The sequence below is a fragment of the Haliotis rufescens genome, unplaced genomic scaffold (assembly GCF_023055435.1).
Source record: "Haliotis rufescens isolate VD_foot unplaced genomic scaffold, xgHalRufe1.0.p SCAF_7, whole genome shotgun sequence".
Lineage (NCBI taxonomy): Eukaryota > Metazoa > Mollusca > Gastropoda > Lepetellida > Haliotidae > Haliotis > Haliotis rufescens.
Genome location: NW_025964361.1, coordinates 14398637 through 14421626, shown reverse-complemented (window position 1 = coordinate 14421626; position 22990 = coordinate 14398637). Strand labels below are relative to the sequence as shown.

Below are 22990 nucleotides of genomic sequence, written 5' to 3'. Positions count from 1 at the left end.
AGTCATTATGCTACCAGGCATTCCCAGTTATACTCTCGTACCTCATGTACACAAGTGTTCCTGTAACCAATATTGTATAATTTGATTGGCCGTCTATTTTCAGTGTTGTGTCCTTTGTACTTTAAACGAAGCTTTGGTCGCGAATGAGTGCAGGGTATTTTTGATACACTGGATAATCAAGTATGAAATGACTGGTCAACTTGTTGTTTCAGACCTAAATTGAACCAAAACATTTGTACAGGTAGTTTTCTGGTAAGTACATCTTCCTTATCCTTTGCACAAGTCATCTAGGACAGTAACAATATAATACAAGTTGTGGACAAGGATATATTTCACCATAGTGTTTGAAATATTTTTAAAACCCAACAAGACAGTCAGACAGGTGACCCATCCATGTTGCCTGCCCATCTTCAAAGTTATCTGCCCACATTCAGACATTATAAATATTGAAAAATCGCGAAAAAAGAGAGACAAATCTCCTCGTGATTCAGTTGAAATAATGTAAACAATTACTTGAAAATCTACAAACAGTTATGATAAAACTGAATACATAAGTTGTCTTAAAATTATCTGCCAGACAGTAGGGTAGATGGAGGAAAACTTCAGACAGCCCAACAGAAATGTTACCAGCCACGGGGGGCAGACGGACAGTTATATCGGACACTGTTTCACTAGCATTTATCTAACTGGCCAGTTACTTGTCAAGTCTTGGACCAGTAGTGCAATGTTAGTAGTGATGTGGCAGGGTCAATGAACTCAGCCCCTGGCAATGTGAAGCACTGTAAGAGCCAGTCACCTTGGTTTATCGGTGTCCTGTCCTTTGAAAATGTCTATCACAGAGTGTCAGCTTGATGTGGGAGGAAAGTCATTTAAGTTAGATGTTTACCCCATTATTGAAACTCAAGAGCATAAAACCTAAACAAACCTAGAAACATAATCAGGACGAACCAGGATTTGAGCCAACGATCATATGTTTCTGGCACAACTCAGTAAATCTGCACGGCAAATTGTAGACTTTCAAAAGGGTGCCCCTGACGCACTGCAAAACTTGTGTGTCAACATGTATTTGTCCTGATATCCTCAAGGTTGTTTGTACAATGGAACAAAATCAGTTGTAAGCAATGCATATTGCCAGGAGATTGAACCTAGGTGGCATTCAAGCCAGAGCATATCATTAATGTATACAATATATTTCACAAACTTTGGGCTAACATTATAGCATGGGTATACCACAGGGATTTAAGATAGTCTCTTCAACAATTGCAGCTTCTCCGTAACTCATCCTCGAACAACTGAAGCTTTTACATTACTCATCCTTGGGCAATAGAATATAGGTGTACCACTGTTTGGGATTGTGGATGTGGAAGTCGACACACATGTAGGCCTAACATGAACAGCATCGTTGCATTGTTACATTAATTAATTTGTGTCAAATTGTGTAAATTCACACAGATCAAACATTTATTGGACACATTTCATCATTTCTAGATAAATTTATATAATGAAACTTAACTAAAAATCTCAAAGATAGCATAGACTTCTCAGTCTGTGAATTTTTAAAATATTTTTCAAGAGCATGTCTCAATGAACAGGAAAATAATATCCATACTAATCATATCAACAGTTTTTCATGTTTTCTGCATAACAAATATTTTCTTGGTTGATTTCTGCTGTAATCTACATTGATTTTGTGTAAAGTAGGACCAGAATATAGCCTATTCCTAGTGTTAAAGCAGTTAGGAATATTAGCCTTGAAGAGTGACAACAGGGACATTTTTTAAATATTTTTATACCGAGATGTCAGACATCTTCAGAGATCTTTCTTAACTAGCTGATCAGACAACTCGTTTGTGGAATACACTTTGAATGTCCATCACTAACATATTGGTGTTTGGAATATCCCATTGTCGTATGTTGTATAACTGTCAACAACACGAAAGAGACATTGAAAAATGGCTTGTTGTGTTTGTCCTAGCATGACTTTCGCCATCGAAATTTGCAGTACTGTTGATGCAATGATCCACCTTTGCATGTTTCATTGAATGCATTTATGTGTCCTAACTTCAAAACATGACATTTCATCACCTGTTTACTTTCAGAACGATGTCAATTTCCAGTGTGATAATGACAACATCATTCGTGAACCACGTGTTTCCAGTTCGCAATCTCCCGCCGATTACGGCGTCAAATTATATACGACGGTTACCTCCCTTTTCATTAGCTGCCTTTTGAAGTATTCGGGTCACGGCCTTGCTGTTTGGAGGACGTCCTTTTCCCAGACCAAGCCTCAGCGCTATTTTTATCGAGAGGTAGGCCTGCTGTATACGCGCGTATAGTTCAACTGTACTATAGTTAAGCTGCCGAACAACAAAACGAAATGTGCGGCTAATAATAAACAAATCCCAGTCGGAACAAATATTACTCAAAAGCGAACGCAGTATTCTGGGACACATTTTTCATACTATAACAAATAACGATAAAGGAGAGTATTTTATTCTCTAAGCCTTAAAATTCATTCTGTAACATGTTTTATAAGTTTGAAAATCTATATTTAATTCAAGATAATTCAATTTGACACATTTAGAGCCATTATTTTTGTTACCTGCACTGTCAGGAAGGTGGCGATTGAGACCAGCTGTAGTTTGATTTAGTATCTTTAGACATCATGGTAATGCATCACGCTACCCTATACTAATGAATACATGCACGTTTGTAAAATCCGTTTGACTAGGTATTAGAACGGATATAGTGCATATATTCTTCATACACATTCTCGCAATCTCACAAATATAGCTGACAAACGACAGCCGAACTTCCTTTTCAAAACACAGGCGACTATATTTTACTCTGATTCCTTATTTTTCGTTTCTCCAGAGACAAACGTTGCTATCAAAAGTGATAAAGTCATCAGAGAGGAAAACAGATATACTTATTATAACTGGTTGGCTCACAATTGATATACATTTACTACAAATATTGTTTTATATTTACGCCACACACATTTCCCTCTACTCACTATTATATGAAAGAAAGAGCCTTTCTTATATTCCATCTCATTATATCTGGGGCGAACACTGGTTACTTACTTAGTTTGGGTTTTAACGTGCGCTTTCCGACATTTTGGGTATTTCGCGCACGAGCCCGCCAGGCCATTTTAATTAGTATGTCCGAAAGGTAAGGCAACCTGGAGGGGCTTTATGGTCGCTTAATTAATGATGGCCGAAATTTGGAGTTTTGAAATATGCCATGCTAATAGGGTAGGGGGAAGGAGTTTTTATAGATTTATGATAGCTTGTTTGTTGTGTTTCTTATTTTATTTTATTTTTTTTATTTTATTTTTTTTAAATGCTACCGAGTAGGCCTGTTTTGATTAGATAAATGCCTCCTGCTTTATAGGTTTGTACGTTATTTAAGGGGTTTAAGGGGTTTAGTGGAGTTGCTGGTGTCATTTGGTTGTTGTAGTTTAGTGTGGATTTTAGTGTTATTCCGTGTTGTTGGTAATGTGTGCAATGTAGTATTACGCGTTCAGGAGTACTGTTTCTATTTGGTTGCAATGTGGCCATTTATCGGTTTGGTGGTTTTTTTTAATTTGGTGTCGGTGTGAGTTTAGTTTAGTGTGGCCTGTTTGTAATTTGGTTATTGCCCTGTCGATTTTTTGGTTTTATAATGGATTTGTTTTTTTAGTGGCGTTTGTAGCAGGTGTTTTAGTTTGTAGTATGATTTCTGATAGTCTGACTTTTGGAAGATTTTTTCCTTAGTAATATTCGTTTTAGATATTGGAAGGTTGGTGCTTACTTCTTCTAATTTTAGTGCTGATTTAGCGGCTTTGTCGGCGTGTTCGTTACCAAACACACAGACGTGGGCAGGGATCCATGCGTATTTCTATGTCTTTGCCTCGTTTGCGGAGATTGTCGGAGCTATTAAGTATCTGAAGTATTAGTTTTGGACTGTTTTTTTGTGTTTTTGTTTTTTTTATAGCCTGGAGTCTACTTAATGAATCTGTTAGGATCAGTTTTGTTGTTCTTTTTTTTTATTTCTGGCGCTGTGTAGGGCTGTTACTATCCCCATTAGTTCGGCTGTTAAGATTGATTGGTTATTGGGGAGTCTATAGGATTTTGTTTCATTTGTAGGTGTGTTGATGTGGATGCCGAATCCCCATGCGTTTGGAGTCCGAGTCAAAGGACCCGTCTGTGTATATATATGTGACACCAATTTGGCCATTTTTCATGTATGTATTCTAGTGTGGTGGATTTAGCGGTGTTTCGGTCGGTTTCTTTATTTAGTTTGGTGGTGTGAGATATGTCGATTTGGGGGGTTTGGAGTTTGGGTATAAAAGAGTACTGTTGTTTGGCGCCTAAATAATTTAGGTTGGGAGTATTTAAGTAGTTTAGTATGAAATGAGAAATTAGTACTAATTGTGTTTTTTCGAGCTAGCGCTTGGAGTTTTGGGCTAAGGTTGTTTTTAAGCATTTGTTGGATTTGTGGGTTGTCTTGGTCGGAGGCCCAGACATTTATTGTAAGTTGTTCTCGGCGTAGATCCAAGGGGATTACTGCCTGCAGTGTTGTGTGCGGTGTGCCCTGTTGTGTGCGTGTGATCAACCTTAGTGTTTGGTATTGGGTAGAGTCTAGTTTATTGTTTAATATTGAGTTTAGGGTGTTGTATATTTGGCATCCATAGTCTTTTTAGAATCTAATTAGTGATTTGTAAAGTGATAGTAGGGTCTCCCTGGAGGCCCCCCAGTTGGAACCTGTCAGGCAGCGTAGTGTGATTAGGTCTTTAGTGCATCTATTTATTAGGTTTTTAATGTGAGCACCCCAGGATAGATGTTCATCAAAGATTAGTCCTAGAAATTTAGTCTGGTTTGGGAAATGTATGGGGTTATTGTTTAGTTTTAGTTTGGGGGTGTTTGCGCGCATATATCTGTGTTTGAATACTATCCCCTTTTCGGCATTTGGTGAGAAGCCCCTTTTATTTGCCCATGTTTGAATTTTGTTTAATGCCTTCTGCAATATTTTTGTGCCATATTAATGCTACTGATGCTGACCCAGAGGGATCCGTCACGAGCGTATTTAGAAGTTTGAATTTTATTAGATATTCCCTCGAAGAAATTTAATCATAATGTTGGAAAGTGTTGAGCTCAGAATGCTGCCTTGGGGCGTACCATTCTCTAGGGGGACACTGGACTGGTAGATTTTGGTCAATCCCACAGTTATCTTTCGATTTTGCTAAAAAGTCTTGTATGTAGTTTATTATTTGGCCTTTAAGTCCTGCTTGTTTGAGTTTTTGAATTAGTCCGTTATGCGATACCATATCGAAAGCTTTAGAGAAATCTAGAAATGTTCCTACTCTGTATCGTCGGTTCAGCCATATCTTGCTCTAAGCGGCTGAGGTTATGTAAGGTAGAGCGGTTTGAGGTGAAACCGTTTTGATCTTGGTTTATTATGTTATTTTGTTCTAGAAAGTGTTGGAGCCTGTTTTTGACCATTGCTTCCATAATTGTACATAAGTTTCAGGTTAGGGAGATTGGTCTATAAGAATTACTTCTTCTGCCGGTTTATTTGGCTTTGGTATTGGGATGACCAATGCCTCTTTCCTTGAAATAGGGTCTTGACCGTTTTGGTAGACGAAATTGTATAGTTTCAGTAGTGATTCAAGAAGATTTTGGGGTAGCTGTTTAATTATTTGGTTTGAGGTTAGGTCTAGTCCAGGGCTTTTCTTCCCCCCCCCCCCCGATTATTTAGTACATGGAATAGTTCCCCCATTGCGTATGGGTGGTTTATTTCTAGGTTATCGTCTTTGGGTAATTTGGAGAATTTATTTTCATTTTGTAATTGTTTACTTATTGAAGTTGCTATTGCTACTAATGGCTGAGAAATGGATTGCTAGAATTTTTGCTTTCTGTTTCGGTTTTGTTGAGTTATTTATGTTTGGTGTTTTTTTGGTCCGTTTGACGCCACGGATGGCATGAATTTTGCGCCATACTGTTCTGGCGTCTGTGTGGTGATTTATTTCTTCGAAGAATTTTTTCCAGTTTTGGCTTTTGCAGTTTTGACGAGATTTTGTACTTGATGATTTAGTTGGTGTGCTATCTTTAGATGTGTGTAGTCTCGTTAAGCTTTATTAAATGCGCTTTTGCGTTTTTTTCTGGTCTTATAAGGGGAGCGTCTTATTTGCTATGTTTATTATGCATTCTGCTAAGATTTAGCAGTATTGATTTATTTATTGTAAGATATTTATTGTAAGAAAATGTGAAAATGGATTGGTAAACAAGCGAAGCGCTTATGTTAATACCGCTCGATTACACATAAGACATGATGCAATAAATGATTCAATGAAGGTTAGATGTAACTAATGAATTGTACATGTCAAACTAGATGTGCATATATAACAAATATATTTGCAGTTTATATCAAACAATAATTCATTTACTTAATTGAAAATCTCGAAGAACATGGTAATTTGTACACACACACAAAAAAGTGTATAGCATGTTCGGTATGATATCCACAGGAACAAGTTCTTGTATACAAAATATATCTATCATACTGATCTGGGTTAAGATCGCTGCAGCCTAGCCTGGGGCGACTGTGAACAATTTGACGTAACCTGTTTCCATAATGTAATCCAAGTGTATACCATTATCTCCCCTTACGTGAAGCAAATTCTTAAATTGTGTAACGGTGTCTGCCCCCGTTAAGTTTTCTGGTAACACATTCCAAAGTTGTGTTGTAGCTGGTATAAATGAATCTGCAAAAGATGTTGTTTTACACTTCACTGTTTGAAGATGAGTTTTATCCCTTCAGTTATAATTTGTGTTTCCCGAAACTGTATAAGGAATAAGCCTACAACGATATTCCGGGGGAGAAATGATTATTCATTTTGTAAAACATTACCAATTTTGAATTGTATCTTCTGTCTATTAATGACTTACAATTTGTTTCATTGTCAATCTTTTGATGACTCGTACCCCGGACAGCGCCATATATGGTTCTAAGAGCATTTAAGTTTATTTTTCCAATAAAGTAGCTAGTTCATAAGTACAGATGTCCCAAATATGACAACAATAATAAAAACAAATGGTAAAATAAATGATTTGTTCATGGTTTCTAAGGTACTTCGGGAAAGACGATATTTATCACTTCTTAAACAATTAACCAGAGGACCACATTTCCTTGCAACATCATCAATGTGCATTTTCCATGTACAATTACTTTGTAAAGTAACACCAAGGTGCTTATGACTTTGTACATCTTTGATTACTGTACCATTCATATATAAGTTAGGTTTGCGACTAGATTCAGTTTCTTCGGGACTAAATTTAACTTGCCATCTGGCAGCCCATTCTGAAATTCTGTCCAAGTCATTATTAAGATTACGAGCAGCTATATCAGGATCTTCTATGATCACATTCAAAGATGTGTCATTAGCAAAAAGTCATATATTACTATTTATACCTTCAACAATGTCATTGACGTAAATAATAAACAATAATGGTCCCAAGACCGAGCCCTGTGGTACACCTGCTAAGACAGCTTTTGGATCTGAGCTATAGCCATTCATAACTACCTTTTGATATCGATTCTCTAAGTAACCATCAAACCATCTCGATAGATTTCCACAGATCCCATAATGTTGGAGCCCATAAATTATTTCTTTGTGCCCAACGTGATCAAAAGCTTTACTTATGTCAGAAAATTCAACTCTAACTTCCTTACCTTCATCTAAACCCTTTGCAATAAAGTCATATAAATATGTCAACTGATGTGAGGTGGAGTCTCCCTTCGTGAATCCAGATTGTAGGCTAGTGAGCACATTATTATTCCTTAATTAATTAGTTGTACACATGTTAAACTATACATTTTTCAAAGATCTTTGCTAAACAACTTGTGAGCGCAACCGGTTTGTAATTTGTACAGTCATTCATTCACGCTATTTTTCTTATGAATAGGAATGATAAGAGCTTCTTTCCATAGTGATGGGAATATTCTCATTGAAGAGAGAAATTGAATATGTTTGGTAAGGACTGGGGCTTAACTGTAAGCTTTATTTGTTAAGTACTTTTTTTCCAATACCACCAAGGCCAGTTACCTTTGTGGTTTCCACGGACAGTAGTATATCCCTAACTTCTTCTTCCATCAAAGTTATATTTACTAATCGATTGTCAACTTTATCAAGTCTTTGTACCTTGAGAACTATTTATTACAGTATCATTCTTAGATGCTTATGTTTTCTTTGCCTTACGGATATAGTCCATTACTTCATTTCTTAACAACCTAAACTTTGCCCAATCAGCTGGAGTATTACATCGTTTAGCTTTCTCATGTTGGCGATGTCGTTTTCTTATTGAGGAACGTATTTCATTATTGATCTACTGTGGATCCTTTGATCGTATGGTAACACTTTTATTAGGAATATGTTTATCACAAACTTGTATAATTCGAGATGTGAGTTCGTTAGTAATTGTGTTCACGTCCCTCGATGAGAATAATAAATTACTAGTATCAATATTCAGCAAGTCAGTACTTAAACCCTTTTTACACTTTACGTTTAAAGGAATGACATTTAGGGATTATTTCTTTTATGGTTACAATAATTGGACAGTGGTTACTACAAACTGGATCAAGTACTCCCGAGCCCCGTACACTATCAACGTCTGTCACAAAAAGTATATCTATCAACGTACTGGAATGTTGGGTGATCCTCGTAGGTTCTCTAATGATTTGTGAAAGTCCATGCACCATTTGCAAATATTCGATTTTTTTTATTATTCTCTCGAAGTATATTGATATTAAAATCTCCTGCAATTACAGTGTACATATTCATATCAACTGCGTTTCCCACTGATTGATCAATTAGTTCCGAATACGCTTCATACTCTTATCTGCGCAATAAACAGTACCATTTAAATAATCACGTATCGTCAGCAAAAAGTCTGATATTACTATTTATTTTATCAACTAAATCCTTCACGTAAATCAAGAAGAATAGTGGAGCAAGGACAGACCCTTGTGGTACTCCGGCCAGTATTAAGTTTAATTTGGATTTATATCAGTTTTCTATATACTACTACTCTTTGTTTTCTATCCATCAAGTAACTTTCAACCCATTTTAATAATGTTCCCTTGATACCATAAGTGTCTAGTTTGTTTACTAATCCACGGCGCCAAACCTTATCAAAAGTCTTACTTATATCACAAAAGAGTGCCCTAACTTTCTTACCATCATCAACGGCTTTTAAAATAGAGTCATACAAGTATATCCATTGGTACGCGTTGAATCACCAGGGATAAAACCCGACTGGAGATTCTTAGAATTTCAGTACCTCTAAGGAAGTTGAATACATAATATATCTAAATACACATTTTCTAGTGTTTTGGCTAAGCAGCTTGTAAGTGCAATAGGTCTGTAATTAGAACATTCGTTTTTACTACCCTTCTTATGAGCAGGAGTTACAAGAGCTTCCTTCCAGATTGTAGGGAATTTGGAGGAGTGTTTACATATTAAGAAATCTAATTTGTGGTTTTGATATACTTTTAGCTGACTGTTTAACCTCAGTGAGGTTACACGGCCATCGATATCCATCAGCGAGTATTGATATATCCTCCTAAAGTAAGTCTTTATAGTAGGTTTGTGTGCCTTCATACTGACATACCTTGGGTAGTGGTCGCTGCAGATAGGGTCTGACACACCCGACATATACACTCTGTCGGTACACGAGACAAATATTACATAGATCTATAAGGGTGCTGGATAGCTCTGTTATTCTCGTTGGCTGTGTGATTAACTGACTAAGTCCACATGCTGATGTTATTCATTCAATCTTTTTTTTTACTCAGAAAATTAATATTTAAATCCCCAGCAATAACGGTATCAATATTAAGGTCTATGGCACTGCCAATAGATTCGTCAATCAATTCACAGTATGAATGTCGTGTATCAGCCCTGTAGATAGCACCAATCAGCATATTTTCTTTTTACATGTTGTCTTTACCCTCACCGCCTCAAGCCCGGAAGTCCTACATTCGTCTTGCATACAGCGTATCCTTTACGTAGATTGCTACATCACCTCCCCTTGTTTCTCCATCTTTCCCGAAAGGAGTATGAAAACCCAGCAGTGTAATTTCATTATCTAATATACTGAACCGCAAAAGAAACGTCACCCCAAGTAACATTGCATGAAAAGTTGTCGTTTAAATATATGGGTAATTTTTGTCCTATTTTTCTAAAAACTAACATTACCTTGACCGGAAAAATTAATTTGATGATTAAAAAAACAAAGCAGATGACAATAAAACCGATCGCCCTAACGCATCACGGCAACGGCCATGGTAACCCGGTGCACGTGAGTTCCGTGCAAATTGAAATGCACATGCGTTCCCCCATTTCTTGCCCTATAAAAATCAACCCAGATCGGATAACATTCATTCGTTATTGAATTGCTACCACATGCCAAGATTGACAAGAAATCAGCGACACCAAGCCCTTGCAATTGGACGATTGCAAGCTGGACAAACCGCCCGGCAAGTAGCCAATGCATTTCAAGTCTACGTAAGGACCATATACAGGCTCCAGCAACGGCACCAGGCCACCAATACTACAGATGACCGACCACGTAGTGGAAGCCCAAGGGTTACCACCCGACATCAGGATCGTCAGATGAAGCGACAGCTTCTTCAAGATCGCTTTGTTATTGCTGCGGAAACTGGTCGTCAGACCACGGGGACACACCGTGTCGACGATTGACGAGCAGACACCTCCACTGTCACAGGCCACACCGAGGATGTTTTTTTGTTTAACGCCGCACTCAGCAATATTCCAGCTATATGACGGCGTTCTGTAAATAATCGAATCTGGACCAGACAATCCAGTGATCAATATCATGAGCATCGATCCACGCAAATGGGATCGATGACATGCATCAACCAAGTCAGCGAGCCTGACCACCAAATCCCATTAGTCGCCTTTTACGACAAGCATAGTCACCTTTTACGGCAAGCATGGGTTGCTGAAGACCTATTCTACCCCGGAATCTTCACGGGGCGAATGGCATCCGAACCATGCAGTGGCCTACCCTCAGCCCCGAATAAAATCCTATTGAGCACCTGTGGGACGAGATTCAAAGACGGCTGAATGACGTCCGACCAAGGCCGACAACTGCAGCTGAACTGCGTCAGGCGTTCCTCAGAGTGTGGGCTCAAGTGCCTATGGCCTTCATCAACTGCCTCATCCATTCCGTGTATCGACGTTGCACGACAGTCATCAATGCACATGGCGAACACACGAGATACTGATTTGTGATGCCATTTTCTCAGAGACTAGTGTTGTGTTTCACTTTAAGAACATTTGACACTTTAATTTAAACCTTGATGATCAGTTTTGCGAAGTTTCATCTTCTTAATATGCCTCAAAGTATGTTTTCAGTGTTTGGCCAAAAAAATGTTTCTCATATATCTATCCATGGTGACGTTTCTTTTGCGGTTCAGTATATATTCAACCAGGTATTTGTGATACAAATTATATCATTATCATGAAATTCCATATCGATTATATCAGTTTTGTCTTTCAAACTACAAACATTTAAATGAATTATTTTCAGCAATTTATCTCCACCAGGCCCTGGGTTTGGTTGCACATCCCAACAGCATGGCGATTGATATAGAAATAAGCAAGGCTATTCCTTTTTTAATTTTACTGTGAAGAATGATCTGCCCGTGGCTGAAAATATGTAAACATAATTGTACTAGTTGTGGTGTTAGCGGCGATGGCTTTCCCACACCCTATATACAGGGCACTATGGTCAGCCTGCAGTTGTCTCTTTCCCAGACCCAGCTAGCCGTCATTACCAAGTCCGTATCAATATAGACATAGGGCCGTGTACAATCTCCAGTTGTCCCTTTCCCAGATTAATGTTCACCTCTCGTTTGTTTATTTGATATAGAAACACGCAAGGCTATTGCTTTTATATTCTATGTAGTGGCTGTGGCTTAACTATGTAAACATAATTGTATTATCCCAATTGTGGTGGTAGCGCCGATGACTTACCAACACCCTATACACGAGGCACTTTGCACTTAGTCTGTAGTTGTCTGTTTCTCAGACCAATGTTCGCGCCACGTATAAAATAATATTGAAAATATGCAAGGCTCTTTTTTATAATAATGTGTAAGAGTGACATACTATTGGAATAAATATAAACAAACATCCTTGTATCATACCAATTTCGGGGATAACGATGATGATTTTTTCACACGCCTATATACAAGGCAATATGAACAGTCTGCAGTTGTCCCTTTCCCAGACTAACGTTTGCCTCCCGTTTAATTGATGTGGACAATACACAAGGATGCTTCTTTCATTTACTAATGTCTAGAGTGACTTGTCAAAGGCGTAAATATACAAATTCTTATTTTATTATACCACTTGTGGGGAAGCATCGATGATTTCCCCACACAAGGCAATCTGAACAGTCTGTTGTCCCTTTCCCAGACCAAGTTTCGCCTCCAGTTTGATATTGAAATATAAAAATGTGCCCTGCCAGTGGCGCTTATGTAAAAGTAATCATTGTAGTATACCAAGCAGTGTTAGCTCCTGTCTTAATGTATGTCATAGGACTGTGTAGAAAGGGATTGGAAGCTTCAGCAACTGTTACTGTGTGATGATCTCCCGGTATGTGTGTGTGATAGAGATGGTCTTGGTATGGAAGTGCTGGTGAGCAATATTCCATATGAACAAATGTAGTAAAATCTTAAAACAAATTACATTTGTATACTTCTATCCTGCATTAGTCATTTACTATCAATGCATTTACTGCCGGTTTTTTTTACAGAAAGGCGAAGCCGTGAGAGGTCCAGCTGCAGAAGAAGTTGTTTTAATTATGTGTGTGGCGTGTACCCTCAATAAACCCTCAGTAAGTCCAGGTACCTCGTACAGCATCCTGATCGAAGAACGGAAAACTGTTATCATTCCTGTCAGAAGGAAAAACGAGACCATGAGGAATGGAGGAAGAACAGGTAGGACAAACTGTGATAGAGAGCGGCATACCCAAACTGGGGTCTGAACGCAACGCTTGGAATTCCGTGATCTTTATCATCTTGCGATCTTGGGGAATCGCCAATACTGAGTTAAGGGCTACCAGATAGGTGCTGACGTCTGTCGTTGCAAAAGGACTCAAAGAAATGCCACTTCTCATCGAAAAGTTCCCGAGTTACCCTTGGCGCCAAAGGCTCTTTGTAAATGGACCCGCCATGCAGGTGAAACCTGTTTGGTGACGAATGGGAGTTCAAGAGGATCTCTTCTGGCGAGGTACCTGAGGTCCCTGAACCAGCCCCTCATCCGCATCCACGACATGATCAAAATCAGATCAAGGTTCTGTGTGGTCTTAATCTTTTGAAGAACCCCGGGTAGGAGTACAGGTGGCGGAATAGTGTACGCTCTTAAACCTTCCCAGGGGATGCTGAGAGCGTCGACCGCCCACACCTGAAGGTTCAGAACCAGAGATATCCTCGGTGCTGGAAGTGTGACTGGCGGCAAACAAGTCGAAGTTAGGGAGGCCCAGCTGTTGACAAGTTAAGGTGAAGGCATCTAGGTGGAGCTGCCACTCGATGGGAACGACCTTGTTCATAGGGGAAATAAATCCGCTAAAATGTTTCTGCAACCTGGAATGTGTTGGACAAGGAATTGCAGGTCCAACTGATGAGATGATGAGAAGCCGAGTGTGGCATCTCGCCACCTCCTGATTGCGGAGACACCAAACAACCGTGATGTCCGTGGAGATGGATATCTTGGTGTGCAGGAGACGATGCATTCTGCCAATGCGATATGGCCAGCATGGGAGCTTCTAGTCTGACCTCAGCCCTGAGACAATCTGCCCCTTCAAAGGAGCTTCCCAACCCTGAAGGGATGCGTCGACGAACAGGTTTAGAGTGGGCGTGAGCGTGGTCAAGGATACACCTCCTAAGACATTCGACTACATTGTCCATGAACGGAGATGAGGCTTTAGGCTGTAAGTGAGGACAATGGAGATTCACTGATTCTGGCGACTGATGAAGGGAGCTAGAAATTGCTGATTCGGTCGCTACGTCATCGCGATTCGCTGTGCAGAGTTGCGTCCCTTGGGCACGCCAGAAACCTATGATTGTGGGTTCACATCCCGGTTCGCCCCGATCATGTTTCTAGGTTTGTCAGCACCATACCTGTACTCGTGGGTTTCACCGAAGTGGTAAACGTCTGAGACCTGCATCACTTCAGGCTTTCCTCCCACATAAAGCTGATACGCCGTGATATAACTGGAATACTGTTAAAAGCGACATTAAACCCAACTCACTCACTCACTCCAATTGCGTAAATCGATGTTCATGTTGTCAATCACCAGTTCGTCTTATCCAGACTCTATTATTTAAATACCGCCGTCATTTAGCTGAAATATTGTGCTTCGTTAAACAGCAACAAACAAATCTGACACAACTAACCCTAAGGATCGAAGTGGCACCCGTTAATATCACAATAGGCAAATGTATTATTTCCGATTGTGCGATACTAAAAGCTATACCTTGAGCCATATCGATTTTATTTATACTACTGGGGGGCGAACAGATTCTGCATTCGCACTGTTGACTCTACCACAATAAAACCGACCATAACCCACCTAAGAGACTTCCTGTCAGTTATAGTAAGCGATCTGTAGGTTAAGATTACAACAGGCCTGTCTTCGACAGTAAACGCGTAAACAGATCCGCCATGACAGTAGCACTTCGCGCAAGTAATCCATGGGAAGAGTCGCGTCCCTTGTAAAAGGCTTACCACTCGATAAACGAAGCACTGAGGCCAGGTCTGGGAAGGGGACAGATACTGACGCGACCGGAGGAGGAGATCTCTTTATAAAAGATATCTGTAACAGCTCGACATAATTGTTACTGTATAAATATACATGTCCAGTATGTGTGTATAACATTGGCCTGGACTATAATATACTGGTCACTATTTTATGTAGGGTTATATATGTAATATTTTGCAACAAATAAATTATAATATTTGAGTCGTACAGGCAGACCAGAGACCATATGGTCAGTGAGGCCGACATACACATGTGCGTTATGCATGGCAGTTTCTTCATGTTACTTTTGTGCTCCTGGTCTGTACGTTTGATACTAGGGCAACTGTAGTCCCACTGAAACTACCTCTTCCCGCTCCCTGTGATTATGTGATTATTGACTCTTGAAACGGCCCAGGCTTTGGATTATTGCCCTATTGAAATTGCACCTGGTAAACTGTACCTCTCCCTGGGATGATTACCCTCTGGAAACTGCACCTAGTAAACTGTGACACCCTAGTAAACTGTGACATCTCTTGAAACTGCCTACCCCCCCCCCCCCCCCCCCCCCTAGGCTTAATATTGCTCTCTTGAAAATGCCTACCCGCCCCTCCTTGGGTTTAATACTGCTCTCTTGAAACTGCATACCCGTTCTCCCCCTAGGATTGATATATACTGCTCTCTTGAAACTGTCGACCCGCACCTCCCTAGGCTTAATACTGCTCTCTTAAAACTGCCTAACCGTTCTCTCCCCAGGATTGATACTGCTCTCGGGAAACTGTCGACCCGCACCTACCTGAATTGATACTGCTCTCTTGAAACTTCCTACCCGTTCTCTCCCTAGGATTAATAATGTTCTCTTGCAACTGCCTACCCGTCCCTCCCCAGTATTAATACTGCTCTCTTGAAACTGCCTACCCGTTCTTTCCCTAGGATTAATAGTGTTCTCTTGGAACTGCCTACCCGTCCCTCCCAAGTATTAATACTGCTCTCTTGAAACTGCCTACCCGTTCTCTCTCTAGGATAAATACTGTTCTCTTGGAATAATACTGCCTACCCGTCCCTCCCCAGTATTAATACTGCTCTCTTGAAACTGCCTACCCGTTCTCTCCCTAGGATTAATACTGTTCTCTTGAAACTGCCTACCCGCCCCTCCCTAAGATTAATACTGCTCTATGAAACTGTCGACCCGTTCTCTTCCTAGGATTAATACTGCTCTCTTGAAACTGCCTACCCGCCCCATCCTAGGATTAATACTGCTCACTTGAAACTGCCTACACGCCCCTCCCTAGGATTAATATTACTCTCTTGAAACTGCCTACCCGCCCCTCCCTAGGATTAATATTCCTCTCTTGAAACTGCCTACCCGCCTCTCCCCAGGATTAATACTGCTCTCTTGAAACTGCCTACCCGCCCCATCCTAGTATTAATACTGCTCTCTTGATGCTGCCTACCCTCCCCTCCCTAGGATTAATATTACTCTCTTGAAACTGCCTACCCGCCCCTCCCTAAGATTAATACTGCTCTCTTGAAACTGCCTACACGCCCCTCCCTAGGATTAATACTGCTCTCTTGAAACTGCCTACCCGCCCCACCCTAAGATTAATACTGCTCTCTTGAAACTGCCTAACCGTTCTCTTCCTAAGATAAATACTGCTCTCTTGAAACTGCCTACCCGCCCCTCCCTAGCCTTAATACTGCTCTCTTGAAGCTGCCTACCCGTTCTCTCCCCAGGATTGATACTGCTCTCTTGAAACTGCCTACCCGCCCCTCCCTAGGATTAATACTGCTCTCTTGAAACTGCCTAACCGTTCTCTTCCTAAGATAAATACTGCTCTCTTGAAACTGCCTACCCGCCCCTCCCTAGCCTTAATACTGCTCTCTTGAAGCTGCCTACCCGTTCACTCCCCAGGATTGATACTGTTCTCTTGAAACTGCCTACCCGCCCCTTCCTAGGATTAATACTGCTCTCTTGAAACTGCCTACGCGTTCTCTCCCTGGGATTAATACTGTTCTCTTGAAACTGCCTACCCGCCCCTCCCTAGTATTAATACTGCTCTCTTGATGCTGCCTACCCGCCCCTCCCTAGGATTAATATTCCTCTCTTGAAACTGCCTACCCGCCCCTCCCTAAGATTAATACTGCTCTCTTGAAACTGCCTACACGCCCCTCCCTAGGATTAATACTGCTCTCTTGAAACTGCCTACCCGCCCCACCCTAAGATTAATACTGCTCTCTTGAAACTGCCTAACCGTTCTCTTCCTAGGATAAATACTGCTCTCTTGAAACTGCACACCCGCCCCTCCCTAGGCTTAATACTGCTCTCTTGAAACTGCCTACCCGTTCTCTCCCCAGGATTGATACTGCTCTCGGGAAACTGTCGATCCGCACCTCCCCAGTATTAATACTGCTCTCTTGAAACTGCCTATACCGTTCTCTCCCTAGGATTAATACTGTTCTCTTGAAACTGCCTACCCACCCCTCCCTAGGATTAATACTGCTCTCTTGAAACTGCCTATCCGCCTCTCCCTAGGATTAATACTGCTCTCTTGAAACTGCCTACGCGTTCTCTTCCTAGGATTAATACTGCTCTCTTGAAACTGCCTACCCGGATCTTCCTAGGATTAATACTGTTCTCTTGAAACTGCCTACCCGCCCCTCCCTAAGATTAATACTGCTCTCTTGAAACTGTTGACCCGTTCTCTTCCTAGGATTAATACTGCTCTCTTGAAACTGCCTATCCGCCCCTCCATAGGCTTAATACTGCTCTCTTGAAACTGCCTCCCGATGTTTGGAATGTTTCTCCGCAGCCACCGAAAACAATATAAAATTACCAGTTATTTATCATTTTCCTTTATTCTCGCCAACTATGTACTTGTTCATGAAGACTATCATGAACATAGCTATGCTTCAGTATTTTCACAAAGTTGAAATTGAATTTCGCTTTGATGCCTTATAATTTATCATATTATACTACGTGATTAATATAAGTACCATCTCTCACCCACAGTAGCGTATACCACAAATTGGAAGGAACAGATGCGGACCAGAGCATTCCCAAGCAAAGATCTCGTAGTAGTTATAATAATAGTAATAGTACTAACAATAATGTTCAGATTGTCATGAGTGAGTGGGTGAGTATGGTGTTACGCCGCTATTAGGAATATTCCTGCAATATCACGTTGGCGGACACCAGAAATAGACTTAACACATTGTACCTATTAGGGACATCGAACCCGGGTTTTCGGCGTGACGAGCGAACGCTTTAACCAACAAGCTACCCCACCGCCCCTTATATTGTCAGGATGAGGATGAGGATGAGGATGAGGGTGATGGTGATTGAGATGATACTGCTGCTGATATTCCTTCCGTAGTACTAATAATATTAACCACAAAAATAAAAAAACAAAAATAAAGAAATAGCGTGGTCACACATATTCAGTCAAATATTTAGTTAAAAAGGCTCAAATATAAACTGTCGGGCAAAACAAAGCATGCACTCAGGTATGATGGCGGCTAAAAATGAAACGAACATGCATCATTGTGTATCTCAACAATTCTCAAGTGTTTACATGTTCTTTCTTTTGCCCTGTAGTTTATTTCAAGAGAGATTTTAATGATGACATCACCGACTGGTCATGACAGCATGTACATAATCGGTTACGGCTGCGTCAGGGATGTTACACGACTGGTCAGGGATGACATACGACTGGTCAGGGATGACATTCGACTGGTCAGGGATGTTACACGACTGGTCAGGGATGAGTGAGTGAGTGAGTGAGTGATGACATTCGACTGGTCAGGGATGACATACGACTGGTCAGGGATGTTACACGTCTGGTCAGGGAAGTTACACGTCTGGTCAGGGAAGACATACGACTGGTCAGGGATGACATACGACTGGTCAGGGATGTTACACGACTGGTCAGGGATGACACACGTCTGGTCAGGGACGACACACGACTGGTCAGGGATGTTTCACGACTGGTCAGTGATGTTACACGTCTGGTCAGGGATGACACACGTCTTGTCAGGGATGACATACGACTGGTCAGGGACGACACACGACTGGTCAGGGATGACATACGACTGGTCAGGGACGACACACGACTGGTCAGGGATGACATACGATTGGTCAGGGACGACACACGACTGATCAGGGACGACACACGACTGGTCTGGGATGTTACACGACTGGTCAGGAATGACATACGACTGATCAGGGATGTTAAACGACTGGTCAGGGACGACACACGACTGGTCAGGGACGACACACGACTGGTCAGGGACGACATACGACTGGTCAGGGACGACACACGACTGATCAGGGATGACACACGACTGGTCAGGGATGTTACACGACTTGTCAGGGATGACACACGACTGGTCAGTGACGACACACGACTGGTCAGGGACGACACACGACTGGTCAGGGACGACACACGACTGATCAGGGATGACACACGACTGGTCAGGGAGTCCACACGACTGGTCAGGGACGACACACGACTGATCAGGGACGACCTCACGACTGGTCAGGGATGACATACGACTGATCAGGGATGTCACACGACTGGTCAGGGATGACATACGACTGGTCAGGGACGACACACGACTGGTCAGGGATGACATACGACTGGTCAGGGACGACACACGACTGATCAGGGATGACACACGACTGGTCAGGGATGTTACACGACTGGTCAGGGATGACATACGACTGGTCAGGGATGTTACACGACTGGTCAGGGACGACACACGACTGGTCAGGAATGACATACGACTGATCAGGGACGACACACGACTGGTCAGGGATGACACACGACTGATCAGGGATGACATACGACTGGTCAGGGATGACGCACGACTGGTCAGGGATGTTACACGACTTGTCAGGGATGTCACACGACTGGTCAGGGATGACATACGACTGGTCAGGGACGACACACGACTGGTCAGGGATGACATACGACTGGTCAGGGACGACACACGATTGATCAGGGACGACACACGACTGGTCAGGAATGACATACGACTGGTCAGGGATGACACACGACTGGTCAGGGATGACAAACGACTGATCAGGGATGTCACACGACTGGTCAGGGATGACATACGACTGGTCAGGGACGACACACGACTGGTCAGGGATGACATACGACTGGTCAGGGACGACACACGACTGATCAGGGACGACACACGACTGGTCAGGGATGTTACACGACTGGTCAGGGATGACATACGACTGGTCAGGGATGTTACACGACTGGTCAGGGACGACACACGACTGGTCAGGGAAGACATACGACTGGTCAGGGACGACACACGACTGGTCAGGGATGACACACGACTGATCAGGGATGACATACGACTGATCAGGGATGACGCACGACTGGTCAGGGATGTTACACGACTTGTCAGGGATGACACACGACTGGTAAGGGATGACACACGACTGGTCAGGGATGACACACGACTGATCAGGGATGACATACGACTGGTCAGGGATGACACACGACTGGTCAGGGATGACGCACGACTGGTCAGGGATGACACACGACTTGTCAGGGATGACACACGACTGGTCAGTGACGACACACGACTGGTCAGGGACGACACACGACTGGTCAGGGATGACACACGACTGATCAGGGATGACACACGACTGGTCAGGGATGACACACGACTGGTCAGGGACGACACCCGACTGGTCAGGGATGACACACGACTGATCAGGGACGACACACGACTGATCAGGGACGACACACGACTGATCAGGGACGACACACGACTGGTCAGGGATGACATACGACTGGTCAGGGATGACACACGACTGGTCAGGGATGACACTGCAGTGGCCAAAGGTTTTATTATGTCAACCAAAACCGAGGAGGAGTGTTTTATCCGACTTATGAACCATCGAGACATTTATTAATGTTTCGTTAAATTATGTATAAAGGTGCGTTGCGACAGTCTAAAAAAACACTCGTAAAACATATCGTGCTTGAAAATATTCGCTGAACATGGTATCTTCTAATGAACACCATATATTCCACAGGTTCTCTGGTCTCGTGGTTAGAGTGCCTGACTACTGATCAGGAGTTTGAAGTTTAATTCCCGTCATCCATATTGAAAACAGTTTTATTTGTTGTCTTCGATTTTGAGAACATCGGACGCTTGAAACATGCCCAAACTCATCAGGTCTTGCCAGTAAACAGTAAAACCTCATACCCGGGATATCGATGAGGTCTTACTAGTAAACAGTAAAACCTCCTTCGAGGTTATTACGAAAAGACAATGCCCCCAAACAATAATCAATGGAGGGGAGGATGCTGAGGGTACGGTGGACTTATAATACTAATATTCTAGCACAATATTCGTGAAAAAAATATGTTTTTAGCCCTCAAAAAGTCAATTAAACGATTCATTGTAGTCACCAACAAATTTAATTATAAGTTGCTTTTTAATCCCGTAGGTTTGATGGTGTTCTACTATGTTTATGTTGAATTAAAATGTGGCTTTTTATCCAATACTCCAGCTACAAAAAGTGTCATCTTCACCAGTGGTTTATAACTACGATGCATAAATACAGAACGGGTAATAACATCCTATGCAAGTAACTCAAAGACACTTTCCCTTGTTCTCATATTCTCTTTTTGCATAGAAAGCAATCACTTTTTATGTCCAGTGTGCTGTGTCAGCCAACGCTGACTTTAACCTTAGTTGTTTTGACATTCATTGATGCGAATCAAAGTGAGGACCACGTTTTAGTTGAGTTTATTGACATATGAACCTTCTCAACCATGCTGTTTGACCTTGTGGTTATTGTCTATTGTACCTATGGCTGCCGAGAAGAAGGAGAACTTTGTACCAGTATCTGGGACACACGTCCCATGTTGGACGGGCACAACTATTTCCAGAAAACATAGTCACTTTTTATTTCAGGTTAATACTGCAAAACCATTTGTTGTAGCACAAACTCACACATGTCATATACTGAGTTCCCTGTTTGTTCAAAGGGAAGACCTCCCTGATAGTTTAATCCTGCAGGCTGCAACATCCCAACTCTATCACGACGGGACAAGGGCGTGGTATGGGATCAGAGTTCCCTTTGGTTACTAAGTTACAATTCAGAGATGCGACCTACAAACAGCTAGCAGGTCGCCCCCCGATTATGGACCTTGGCGTGTCTGAAGCACATCATTGAACTTTTGTCACACCAAAGTGGTAAACATAAGAACATCTGCATCGCTTAAAACCAAATTGATCTGACTAATACATTTGAATACTTTGAAAGCGATGTTAAAGTCAATACATTCACTCACATACTAAAACATTTACTTTGTTCTTGAAAGGTGTCCCAAGAGTCCAAGGCACCGTGGGCTGCTGTACAGGGTGGAGTCCCTGAGGCGTGACAGAATCCTATAAGCGAGAGTTCGGATCCCAAATTCGCCCTGTATGATTCAGCAAAATACCCGTACCCCTGCGAATACCCGCATCAGTGACCCGTGTAGATCCAGGGTAGTATAGGTCTTCAGCAACCCATGCTTGCCGTAAATGGTGACTATGCTTGTCGTAAGAAGCGACTAACGGGATCGGGTGGTCAGGCTCGCTGACTTGATTGATGCATGTCATCGTATCCCAATTGCGCGGATTGATGCTCATGATATCAATCACTGAATTATTTACAGACCACCGTCATATAGCTGGAAAATTGTTGAGTGCGGCGTTAAACAACAAACCAACCAACCTGCATCAGTGTGTTTCTTTTCCCACATCAAGCTGGCACGCCCTGATATAACTGAAATGTTGTACAAAGAGGCGTTAAACCCAACTCACGCACTCAGTTTTACACATATCACTACAATGTCGAGACCTGTGCAGGAGATGGTTTAGACCAAGGAGATTTGCCACCCTTGAATGATTATTCAGAATGTTAAGTTCATGTACTTAACGTTACCTTCATTCAGACGACCATCGTGTAATTACGGGTACATTCACACATGCCTTGTGGGTAACCTACTTATAAATGATTGGGTTCACACGAAGGTCGATGCGTTTATCCATTATGACTGAGTAAAGCGTCAAGCGTCACCCGTCTTCCCCCCGCCCCATCCTTCCACACACACCTTCATGTTCACCACAACGGGACGACAGGTGTGAACAGGTCTCACGACACG

The 22990-nt window shown here is 42.0% G+C and overlaps 2 protein-coding genes across 19 annotated transcripts in view; both read right to left on the bottom strand.

Moving 5' to 3' along the window:
- LOC124141849 (phosphoribosylformylglycinamidine synthase-like) overlaps positions 1–2175 on the bottom strand; it is a 73680-nt gene extending 71505 nt beyond the window's left edge. For all 18 annotated transcript variants that reach the window (XM_048388321.1, XM_048388326.1, XM_048388331.1 and 15 more), the window contains exon 1: positions 2086–2175. The gene's annotated coding sequence lies outside the window, so the exon portion shown is untranslated. The remainder of the gene's footprint in view (positions 1–2085) is intronic.
- A 16613-nt stretch (positions 2176–18788) lies between these two features.
- On the bottom strand, positions 18789–22877 carry LOC125376105. The gene is made up of 3 exons (XM_048387725.1): positions 22834–22877; positions 19445–20659; positions 18789–19341 (listed from the first exon to the last, which is right to left on the bottom strand). The coding sequence occupies exons 1-3, from the start codon at positions 22875–22877 to the stop codon at positions 18789–18791; spliced, it is 1812 nt and encodes a 603-aa protein (XP_048243682.1).
- Between the last annotated feature and the right edge of the window lie 113 nt (positions 22878–22990).